Source organism: Staurois parvus, unplaced genomic scaffold (assembly GCF_062004578.1).
Source record: "Staurois parvus isolate SC_StPar_1 unplaced genomic scaffold, SC_StPar_1.0 ptg000779l, whole genome shotgun sequence".
Lineage (NCBI taxonomy): Eukaryota > Metazoa > Chordata > Amphibia > Anura > Ranidae > Staurois > Staurois parvus.
The window spans coordinates 3,548,281-3,560,927 of record NW_028318575.1 but is presented as its reverse complement, the minus strand read 5'-3'; the positions used below and the strand labels follow the sequence as shown (position 1 = coordinate 3,560,927).

General features: G+C 46.5%; 1 protein-coding gene across 1 annotated transcript in view; it reads right to left on the bottom strand.

The window, feature by feature from the left end:
* The window catches only part of THSD7A (thrombospondin type 1 domain containing 7A), a 670,811-nt gene that overhangs the window by 166,505 nt on the left and 491,659 nt on the right, over positions 1–12,647 (bottom strand). The window contains exons 6-7 of the mRNA XM_089654586.1: positions 9,789–9,970; positions 290–358 (exon numbers count right to left, since the gene is read on the bottom strand). Of these exons, the coding sequence (XP_089510712.1) occupies positions 290–358; positions 9,789–9,970 (251 nt within the window). The remainder of the gene's footprint in view (positions 1–289; positions 359–9,788; positions 9,971–12,647) is intronic.

The window sequence follows — 12,647 nt, the reverse complement described above, 5'->3', positions numbered from 1 at the left end:
TTTTGAGTTTGGGCAAGAACACAGGGGCCCCATGATCCCCTATTGCCCGGGGGCCCCATGAGTTGTCAGTCCGCCCCTGAATGGAGAATATGGGCACAATATAAACAATCAGGGTGCGTTTTGGACCTTCATAATCCATTGTTCTCCTGAGTGTTTCGACAATGGTGGTGTCCTTGACCCATAGGCATGGGATTGTGAGCAGAGCGTCTGGAGAACCTTGTTAGGATCTATAGATCCCCGCAAACTGGAGGCTTAAAATCTATTTCATATACATTGAGAAGACACTTACCTGTTATTTCAAATGAGATGGACAGGAACGGTGCCTCACTTGACTTCGATGTGCTGTGCGAATGGCTGTCTGAAATAAAAGTTCAAATGAGACAGAAATATAATAATCACAAAGGTTTGCAATCAACATTTCAAGAGAAGAAAACTACAATGTCCTAATGTCCAAGGTTTGTTGCCCCTTTCAGATTTTTACCTTCACCTGTATATTTTGATCCAATTCCTTTCTTCCTAATTCTTCACTCCCTGTTTCCTTTTTATTGATCATAAGTGCTCTGTACACGCAGAGTTCTCCGATGTAAAGCTAGACTGGAATGACGCTCACCTAGCTGTGTTCACTGGGTCACCAGGACAGGAAGTGGGTGAGAGCTCCCCAATGGGGGACACAGACCACACAGCCACATAATACACGACACGGGACTCTTCAATGTCCTATTCACTCTATAAAAAAAACTATTTATTTTTGACTGCAGATTTATGCAGGCCATACATGGGTCTAATTCCGAACAAATTATCTTTAGAAAATCAGAAATTTTGTGCGTTTTGTAATCCCATGGTACCACCATCGATTTCGAAATTTGACCAACCAAGCCTTTAATTTCACCTCATGTTGCTACAGAAAAGAATTTTCGTGGCCAAGAATTTTCTTTTCTTTCCAGGTCACAGCTCGCACTAATTTTTTTTTCGATTACATTTCTCGCAAAATTCTTCCATCGTTGATTAGAAATTAGTTTGTTTTTCAGAAAATTTTCAACATGCCCCATCCAGGGGCTGACTGACAACTCATGGGGTCCCCGGGCAATAGGGGATCATGGGGCCCCTGTGTCCTTGCCCACACTCAAAAAAGCCTATAAAAAAGGTACCAGGGGCATTTCATGGGGCCCCCTACTGACCCCGGGCCCTCGGGCAGTGCCCGAGTGCTCGAATGGTCAGTCTGCCCCTGGCCCCATCACTCAAATTTGATGGTCGCACGATAATCGGCTGATGCTGTGGCCCACTCATGGTGCAAAATAAATTTCTAGAAAAGATTTTCGAAAGAAAATTCCTTCGGAATTCGACCCGTGTATGGCCGGCTTTAGGCTGGCCATACCTTATACAATTGTTTTGAGAATTTTGCTTTAGATTTACCAAAAACCATATAATAGGAGGTCAAACCTAAACAACACTTTCAATTGTATTCAATTAGGCCGGCCCTTGCACTGCATAGTTGAAGGTAAATCTAAAGGAAATTGGGCAGAAATTGGACAGAAAATTGTATGGTGTATGACCAGCCTTAAAAACCTTTTAAGGGCAGCTGCCAACCCCCCCCCAGCCCCCCTACCGGAGCAGACTGACCATCTCCCCGAGGACCCGGGGTCAGTAGGGGGCCCCATGAGATGCCCCTGGTACCTTTCATAGGCTTTTTTGGGTGTGGTTTGACTGTGGGCGAGGACACGGGGCCCCATGATTTCCTATTGCCCAGGGGCCCCATGAGTTGTCAGTCCGCCCCTGCCCCCTACATCCTTACCTGAGCCAAATCTGTGCCTGAGAGTAGCGACGCTGCTCTCCCTCCCTCCTCAATGGACTCAATGAGAGCAGCGGTAGTCATCGACTCTTGCTGCTGTCAATCAAATCCAGTGATGAGTGAAAGCGAGGGGTGCGGCCAAGTCGCACGTTGTGCTTGGGATCGAGTCCACATGTGTGCCACCATAGGTAGGGTATTCCTATGGTGGTACATGGAGAAGAGAAGGAGCCGAGAGCACCGGCAGAGGACCTCAGAAGAGGAGGGTTGGACCACTCTGTGCAAAACCATTTCACAGAGCAGGTAAGTATACATTTTTTTTTTAAACCTTTGCAATCAATTTAACCACTTCACAACCGCGCTATAGCCGAAAGACGGCTACAGCGTGGTTGTCCAGTTCTGGGAGGCTATCATAGGACATCTTTCCAGAATGTGCCCCCAGCAGTGTGCAACCCGCGCTGTTTGTGGGCGCTGTGTCCTAAGGACACAGCTGTTCACATGATGAGGTGAAAGGCCAATCACAGTGGTCTTTTATCACGTGATCAGCTGTGTCCAATGACACAGCAGATCACAGAGTAAATACAGTTGCATCGGCAGCACTTTCCTCAAGCTGTCACAGTGTGAGGAAAGTACTGCAGATAACCGGCAAATGTCACAGAGGAGATCTGCACTGATCATCAGGGCTCTGATGATTAGTGCCCAGCAGTGCTGCCCAGAAGTTGTGCCCTTCAGTACCCATCAGTGCTGCGCAGCAGTGCCGCCAGTCAGTGCTGTCAGTCAGTGCCGACAGTCAGCACATCCCATCAGTGCCACCTATCAGTGCCCATCAGTTCCACCTATCAGTGCCCATCAGTGCAGCATCATTAGTGCCTCATCAATGCCCACCAGTGCCGCCTCATCAGTGCCACCTCGTCAGTGCAGTCTAGCAGTGCCCATCAGTGCTGCCTGTCCCTGCCACCTCGTCAGTGCAGTCTATCAGTGCCCATCAGTGCTGCCTATCAGTGCAGTCTCATGAACACACATCAGTGAAGGAGAAAAATTACCTGTCTGCAAAATTTTATAATAGAAACATAGAAAAACGTTTTTTCAAATGTTTTGCTTTTTTTTTGTTTATAGGGCAAAAAAAATAACACCAGCGGCAATTAAATACCACCAGACGAAAGCTCTATTTGTGTGAAAAAAAATGATAACAATTTCATATGGGTGCAGTGTTGCATGACTGCGTAATTGTCATTCAAAGTGTGACAGCACTGAAAGCTGAAAATTGCCCTGGGCAGGAAGGGGGTAAAAGTGCCCGGCAGGCAAGGGGTTAACAAATACTGAGAGATTTTTTGATGTATATTATTAGTTTACCAGGAAGCTCCACATTGGTTGTTTTTGCCATTTAAAATATTTGTTACACTTTAGGAGTTCTATTACATATGGGGTCTCATGTATAGTGTTGGTTTCATGGTGGGCATTTATGGGGGTCTCCGAAGTCTTTGTGTGCCTTTATGGGAAGATATTTATCATAATGAAATTGTTTCAATTTTGGAATAACATATTGTTAACCACTTCCAGTCCGGACACTTTTACCCCCTTCCTGTCCAGGCCAATTTTCAGCTTTCAGCGCTATCACACTTTGAATGACAATTGTGCGGTCATGCAACACTATACCCATATGAATTTTTTTAGCATTTTTTTGAGACAGATAAAACTTTCTTTTGGTGGTATTTATTCACCACTGAGATTTTAAATTTTTTTGCTATGTAAATTAAAATGTCCAAAAAGTTTGAAAAAAGTGTTTTTCTTATAAAATTTTGCAAATTATTATTATTATTATACAGTATTTATAAAGCGCCAATAGTTTGCTCAGCGCTGTACATTACAAAGGGGGACAGAACATGTGACAGAACAATACCAATACAATGCAAAACATGAGGGGATTGAGGGCCCTGCTCTTTCGAGCTTACAATCTAGGAGGGAGGGGATGGTGGTACAGGAGGAGATAGCTGTGGGGGATGGAGTGGTAGAAAGAGTGGAGGAGATTGGCAAGTGAAATAAATAGTATTTCATCATACATCTTGGCCATAATTTATTCTGTTATATTTTTAGTAAAGAACAAATAACCCACATTAGTTTATAACCAAAATTATCATTTTTTTACATTTTTTTTTACATTTTTTTAAAAATATTTTTATTTATTTATTTATTTATTTATTTTTTTAACATACTGTCACCCTAGCAGTACAGAGTCGCCATGGTGACACTGTACTACTTGTGGGGGGTAATGAAGATTTTTTTTTTTTTTACACTGATTGCTTTTATACCCATAAAGGATGTAAAAGCAATCATTTCTCCTTCTCTCTGGCTGTATTCTTGCAGCCATTGAGAACTACTGAGTGAGCTGTGATTGGTCACAGCTTGTCACATGGTACAAGGCTGTAGTGAATAGCCTTGTACCATGTGATCTCTGTGATCATTCACAGATTTCACATGCAGTAAGCAATGATGTCACAAGTGACATCTTGCTTACTACTTTGCATGTGATCACTGATTGGCCGATCAGCGATCACATGATCGGGACCTCGCACAGAGGTCCCATCCGACGATCGGTGTTCCACCGTGTCTGGATCCGGATCGCGGTGCTGCGCACTCCCAGGGCGTGCGCACAAGCAGGGTGCGGGGAGGCCGTTTATAAACGGCCACCCGACTCTGCACTGCCACCATCCGGCCGTTTATATTCAACGGCCCGACGGGAGGTGGTTAAGCATGTTGTGTACTAGGCTCCATACACACGGGACGTTTTGATAATGCTGGTAATGTTAGCTGTGTAAAGTCACGTTAAAACTTGAGTTTTTCAGCTTTTTTTAGCGGTTTTGCATCAGCGTTTAACAGCGTATTGTCGCGTTTGGTACAAAAAAAGTCCAAAATGCCGGTTTGTAGTGTTTTACCGTGTTTTTCAGTGTTAGAGCGTTTTTACAGAAAAAAAACTCCTCTAGAAACCCACTAGTTCTGGGGGTTTTTTCCAGCCAAAAAACATTGATTCCAGTCTATGTGTGTGTGGACCAGGGGCGGACTGACCATTTGGAAACTCTGCCCGAGGGCCGGGGGTCAGTAAGGGGCCCCCTGGTACCTTTCATTGGCTTTTTTGGATGTGGTTTGAGTTTGGGCGAGGACACAGGGGCCCCATGATCCCCTATTGCCCAGGGGTCCCATGAGTTGTCAGTCTGCCCCTGGTATGGACACATAGGATAACATGCTGGGGAGTTTACTGGCTGCAGAAAAAAAAGTCAAAAGACAAAAACAGCCGCTGTAAAAACGTCCCGAGTGCACGATGAGAATATCGGACGAAAGATCGTCTGATTTTTTTTTTTTTATGCTAGTCTCATACCAAAAGTGAAGAGGCTACCAAAGTTCTGAAAATTCTTGTACGACAGAATCAAAATGTGATGTCATGTATTGTATTGAATTTTGGGACGAAAACTGTACGGATTAAATGAAATTGGTACAATCTGCTATCGTACGAGAAACGTTTTCCTTTGAATCATTTGCAGGAAAGCTGTGTACTAGCAGTCAGATTATCGTACGATCGCTTTGAAAGCGGTCCGGATATATTTATCGGGGGGGGGGGGGGTTGTAGACCCTAATTTTGTTTAACCCTCTCCTGTCTGCCATATAAGGAAATGACGGGCGCCAGGCGGTTCTCTCGTTCTGGGAGGACATTATATGACGTCCTCCCACTCTAGCCGTGCGTGCGCAGCTCCGGCAGCGCGCAGCGCGGCGATCGGTGGTGCACTGTGTCCCTCGGACACAGAGGATCAGCGATCAATGGAAAGAGCCGAAGACGTTGGCTCTGTCATGTGATCAGCTGTGTCCGATCACAGCTGATCATATGTAAATAAGGAAATGTCGCTTATCAGCATTTCTCTGTTCAGGAGCTGTCACGCTGACAGAGAGGAGAGGAGAGCTGGTAATCGACATTCCTCAGAGGGGACATGTGTACTGATCATCAGGGCACTGATGATCAGTGTAGCCCCAGCAGTGCCAGCTGTCAGTGTCCATCAATGCCAGTTGTCAGTGCCACATCAGTGCCACATCAATGTCACATAATAGTGCCTACCAATGCACATCAATGCCACATATCAGTGCCCATCAGTGCCACATCAATGGCACATATCAGTGCCTACCAGTGCACATCAATGCCACATATCAGTGCCCATTAGTGCCACATCAATGTCACATATCAGTGCCTACCAGTGCACATCAATGCCACATATCAGTGCCCATCTAAGCTGCCTTTCAGTGCCACCTATCAGTGCCAGTCAGTACCACCTATCCGTGCTGCCAATCAGTGCCACTTATCAGTGCTAGTCAGTGCTGCCTATCAGTGCCAGCCAGTGCCGCCTATCAGTGCCCGTTAGTGCCGCCTATCAGTGCCGCCTAACAGTGCCAGTCAGTGCCACCTAACAGTGCCAGTCAGTGCTGCATATCCTTTCCAGTCAGTGCCGCCTATCAGTGCCATGTATGAGTGCTGCCTTTCAGTGCCCATCAGTGATGCCTGTCAATGCCCATCAGTGCCACCTACCAGTGCCTCCTCATCAGTGCCCATCAGTGCCACCTACCAATGCCTCCTCATCAGTGCCCATCAGTGCCACCAATAAGTGCCTATCAGTGCAGCTTATCAGTGCCCGTCACTGCAGCCTCATTAGTGCGCATCAGTAAAGGAGAAAAATCACTTATTTACAAAATTTTATAACAGAAACAAAGAAAAAACTTTTTTTTTCAAAATTTTCATCTGTTTTTGGATTGTTTAGCATAAAATAAAAAACCCCGAGGTGATTATATACCACCAAAATAAAGCTCTATCTGTCTAAAAAAAAAACTATACAAATGTCATATGGGTACAGTGTTGCATGACCGTGCAATTATCAAAGTGTGACAACGCTGAAAGCTGAAAATTGGCCTGGGCAGGAAGGAGGTATAAGTGCCCGGTAGGCGAGGGGTTAATTATATTCAGCAAATTTGGCAATGCGGCTGCTTCATAGTAAAATTGGTGACAGCACCTTTTGCTCCATAAGGCTTCATACCGCCGTTCAGGAATGAGCCCCCACCTATCGGAAAACAAATTGTGCAGCAAAGCAAAAGGCACTTTGTGAGATATCTGCATTTGGTGTTATCATGGCACAGCACAGGAGACTTGATTAGCGGCAGGCGCGGCACCGGATGATTGATCAAAGCCTTATTTGATGAAAGTGTGCATAATTTTGTCCACATTACCATACACGATACTCCGAAGCTGATATCTGCTGCTTTGTCATTGGGGAACGCCGAGAGCGCTCTTTTTTTTTTTCGCTCTGCGATATTCATTTTTATTTAGGGATGAATATGGGGATTAGCCTGGAACGCGGAGCCAGGAAACTGTGAAAGGGCCTCGCTCTCTCCTATGATGTGTTTGGTTTATTTAATTCAACCGAGCTGACAGCAGATGTACACAAAGATCCGGAGCGATGGATTAGAAATTCAACAGGGTCAGATGTTACAAAGTCTCGGCTATGTGACCAGCATACCTGTCAATCCAAAGATATGGAAATCTCTGCTGACTTCTTTTTTTTTTTTTTTAAATGTGAACATCAGGCAAACAGCTAAATACACTGATGAAATACATATAAAGGAGCTGTGTGACTTACCAATGGCTTTGCATTTCTGTCCATCCAGTCTTCAGATTTGCACAGCTCTGCCCTGATTTTTCTCTGCTGCAGTTAGGTAACAGTTACAGTTCTTTCCCTCCCCCAGTCTGTGATTGGACAGTGAAGGAGAAGCAGCAGTCTGATGAGCTCACCTCTCCTTTACTTTGCTCTCTCCTTCTATTAGCAAGATTTATTTATTTATTTATTTCAGGTACTTATATAGTGCCATCAATTTACACAGCACTTTACATATATATTGTACATTCACATCAGTCCCTCACCCTCAAGGGGTGTACAATCTAAGGTCCCTAACTCACATTCATGTACAAGGGCCAATTTAGACAGGTGCCAATTCACCTACCAGCATGTCTTTGGAGAGTGGAAGGAAACTGGAATACCCAGAGGAAACCTACACAGGCACAGGGAGAACATGCAAACTCCAAGCAGGTGGTGCTGTGGTTGGGATTCGAACCAACAACCCTAGTACTGCCAGGCGGAAGTGCTAACTGTTTAGCCACTGTGCTGCCCAACATGCTCCTTCTAAGCACATGCACACTGCAATGCAACTCATTGACTCCATGTGCTGTTTCTTCCTCTCCCAGTGTGCCCTCTGCTGTACAGAATACCGAACGAGACAGATTCAGGGACTTACAATGCGTCAGAGGAGGACTGGGCTGGGAGCAGAATGTCTGCTGCAGTTAATCAATACTAACAGGTCTTGTCTCTCCCAAAAACTGTGCCTAGACAGTGAAGGAGATGTTTTTTTACATGCCAAAGGATTTTAATTTCTGTCCATCCAGTCCTGAGATTTACACAGCTCTTCCACTCAGCATAGCCAGCAGAAAGCCAGGGAGTTGTTGGCTGAACTTTGATTTTGACCCAAACCCAGCCTGTTCGCAATTCAGCAAATGGGCGAACAAACTGGAAATGTGTGGCCAGTTCTCCCACCTGAAGCCCTGACTGATGTGTAGGGCTATGAAAATGATGGATCTTTGGTGGCTGGTGTTTGTAACCAGCCAAAGATCCTGGGTGACGTCATTGACCATACTTCTGAAAATGTTAATGCTGGTTCTGATAGAAAGGTGTCAGAACACACAGTACATCACAGTCTGTTGTGTATGGAGCAGGGGCAGACTGACAACTCATGGGGCCCCCAGGCAATAGGGGATCATGGGGCCCCTGTGTCCTGGCCCAAACTCAAAAAAGCCTATGAAAAGGGTACCAGGGGCATCTCATGGGGCCCCCTACTGACCCCGGACCCTCGGGCAGTGCCCGGGTTTCCAAATGGTCAGTCCGCCCCTGGTATGGAGCTGTGTCACTGCAGACCGGTCAGGGTACCTATGTTGACCCGTGTCCACAGCCAAAAGTGCCTACAATGGGCATGTGAGCATCAGGACTGGACCATGGAGTAATGGAAGAAGGTGGCCTCACCAGATGAATCATGTTTTCTTTTGCATCATGTGGATGGCCAGGTGTGTGTGCGTCGCTTACCTGGGGAAGAGATGGCACCAGGATGCAGAATGAGAAGACGGCAAGCTGGTGGAGGCAATGTAATGCTTTGGGTAATGTTCTGCTGGGAAACCTTGGCTCCTGCCATTCATGTGGATGTTACATTAACACGTACTACCTACCTAAACATTGTTGGTGACCAAGTACCCCCATCATGGAAATTCTATTCCCTGATGGTAGTGGCCTCTTTCAGCAGCATAGTGCACACTGCCACACTGCAAAAATGGTTTCAAGAATGGTTTGAAGAACACAACAATGAGTTCAAAGTGTTGACTTGGTCTCCAAATTTTCCAGATCTCAATCCAATCGAGCATCTGTGGAATATGCTGGAAAAACAAGTCCGATTCACACAGGCCCCACCTCACAACTTATGGGACATAAAGGATCTTCTACTGACGGCTTGGTGCCAGATACCACAGCATACCTTCAGAGATCTAGTGGTGTCCATGCCTCAATGCGTCAGGGCAGTTTTGGTGGAAAGAGGGGACCTTCTCAATATTACATGGGTGGTCATAAAATTATGACTGATTGGTGTACACATTTAGGAGGTTTTTTTTAATGTTTTTATTACTGCTGGTCAGTTTTGCAAAAATACAAGTTTGTGAAGTGAAGGTGTAGCTTAGACCTGCCCCCAAGGAGCTTAACATCTGCCCTAATTCACTAGACTACACCCATATTTGGAATAAAGCATGTCTTCATTTTCTTCAATCCCCTCCCTCAGGGATCCTATTTGAATCAAATGAGTTTATAAAAATTCATTCACCTCTTCTGGTAATCATTCATATCATTTCAAGTCAAGGGAATGTATTAAATAATGGATTTACCTTCTTTGTCCTTCACGGCATTGAGGTATGATAGAAGGCTTTCATCGGCTTGTACACAGTAGATCTCCCGGGTTTGGATCCCTCCTCCACAAAGGGCTGTCTGATTCCCTCTTCTCTTGTCCTGTTGGCTAAGCAGCGGGTCCACCCGACACTCTGTCCATTCTGTGGCTCTCCAGGCATACCTTAATGAGAGAGTGCATTGGACTTGTGAGCGACAAATCATTGAATGCAATATTCGTTTCTTGATTTAATTTTCAACCACTTCAAGTCCGGAAACTTTCACCCCCTTCCAGTCCAGGCAAATTTTCAGCTTTCAGCGCTGTCACACGATTACACAATTAGTGACAATTATTAAGTCATGCAACACTGTATCCATATGAAATTGTTATAATTTTTTGAGACAAATAGAGCTTTCTTTTGGTCATATTTAATCACCACTGGGTTTTCTTTTTTTTATTTTTTACTATATAAATGAAAAAATATAAAAAAATTTTGAAAAGAAAACATTTTTTGCTTAGTTTGTGTTATAAAAGTTGGCAAATAAATATTCTTTCTTCATAAATTTAGGCCGAAATTGTTTTTGCTACATTTTCTGGGTAAAACTAACCAAAAACATTATATATTATTTAGTCTGTGCGAAAGCTATAAAGTCTACAGACTATGGGATATATATCTGAAAATTTATCAGTTGAGACCATAAAATACCGAACGTTGGTATGGGGTATGGTAGTTATCAGGACATTGGTATGAGTTGTGGCGGCAATCAGGATGCTGGTATGAGGTATGGAGGTGATCAGGACATTGGTATGGTGTATGGCAGTGATCACGATGCTGGTATGGGGTATGGGGGTGATCAGGATGCTGGTGTGGGGTATGGCGGTGGTCAGGATGCTGGTGTGCGGTATGGCGGTGATCAGGACAATGGTATGGTGTATGGCGGTGATCAGGATGCTGGTGTGGGGTATGGGGGTGATCAGGATGCTGGTGTGGGGTATGGGGGTGATCAGGATGCCGGTGTGGGTTATTGCGGTGATCAGGACGCTGGTATGGCGGTGATCAGGACGTTGGTATGGCGGTGATCAGGACGCTGGTATGAGGTATGGGGGTGATCAGGATGCTGGTGTGGGGTATCGCGGTGATCAGGACGCTGGTATGGCGGTGATCAGGACGATGGTATGAGGTATGGGGGTGATCAGGATGCTGGTGTAGGGTATGGCGGTGATCAGGATGCTGGTATGGAGTATGGGGGTGATCAGGATGCTGGTGTGGGGTATGGGGGTGATCAGGATGCCGGTGTGGGGTATCGCGGTGATCAGGACGCTGGTATGGCGGTGATCAGGACGCTGGCATGAGGTATGGGGGTGATCAGGATGCTGGTGTGGGGTATGGTGGTGATCAGGACGCTGGTATGAGGTATGGGGGTGATCAGGATGCTGGTATGGGGTATGGGGGTGATCAGGATGCTGGTGTGGGGTACAGGGGTGATCATGATGCCGGTGTGGGGTATGGCACTGATCAGGACGCTGGTATGGCGGTGATCAGGACGTTGGTATGGCGGTGATCAGGATGCTGGTATGAGGTATGGGGGTGATCAGGATGCTGGTGTGGGGTATGGGGGTGATCAGGACGCTGGTATGGCGGTGATCAGGACGCTGGTATGGCGGTGATCAGGACGTTAGTATGGCGGTGATCAGGATGCTGGTATGGTGGTGATTAGGACGTTAGTATGAGGTATGGGGGTGATCAGGATGTTGGTATGGTGTATGGGGGTCATCAGGACACTGGTATGGTGGTGATCAGGATGTTGGTATGGTGGTGATTAGGATACTGGTGTTGGGTATGGCGGTGATCGGGACGCTGGTATGACATATGGGGTAATCAGAACGCTGGTATGGGGCATGGCGATGATCAGGATGCTGGTATGGGGTATAGCAGAGATCAGTATGCAGGTATGAGGTATGGCGGTCATCAGAACACTGGTATGAGGTATATCAGTGATCAGGACGCTGGTATGGCGGTGATCAGAGTGTTACTATGTTATATGGCAGTGATCAGGATGCTGGTATGAGGTATGGCAGTGATCAGGATGCTGGTATGGGGTATGGCTGTGATCAGAGTGTTGGTATGGCATATGGCAATGATCAGAACGCTGGTATGAGGTATGTCGGTGATCAGGACGTTGGTATGGCGGTGATCAGGACGCTGGTATGAGGTATGGGGGTGATCAGGATGCTGGTGTGGGGTATCGCGGTGATCAGGACGCTGGTATGGCGGTGATCAGGACACTGGTATGAGGTATGGGGGTGATCAGGATGCTGGTGTAGGGTATGGCGGTGATCAGGATGCTGGTATGGAGTATGGGGGTGATCAGGATGCTGGTGTGGGGTATGGGGGTGATCAGGATGCCGGTGTGGGGTATCGCGGTGATCAGGACGCTGGTATGGCGGTGATCAGGACGCTGGCATGAGGTATGGGGGTGATCAGGATGCTGGTGTGGGGTATGGTGGTGATCAGGACGCTGGTATGAGGTATGGGGGTGATCAGGATGCTGGTATGGGGTATGGGGGTGATCAGGATGCTGGTGTGGGGTACAGGGGTGATCAGGATGCCGGTGTGGGGTATGGCACTGATCAGGACGCTGGTATGGCGGTGATCAGGACGTTGGTATGGCGGTGATCAGGATGCTGGTATGAGGTATGGGGGTGATCAGGATGCTGGTGTGGGGTATGGGGGTGATCAGGACGCTGGTATGGCGGTGATCAGGACGCTGGTATGGCAGTGATCAGGATGTTAGTATGGCGGTGATCAGGATGCTGGTATGGTGGTGATTAGGACGTTAGTATGAGGTATGGGGGTGAT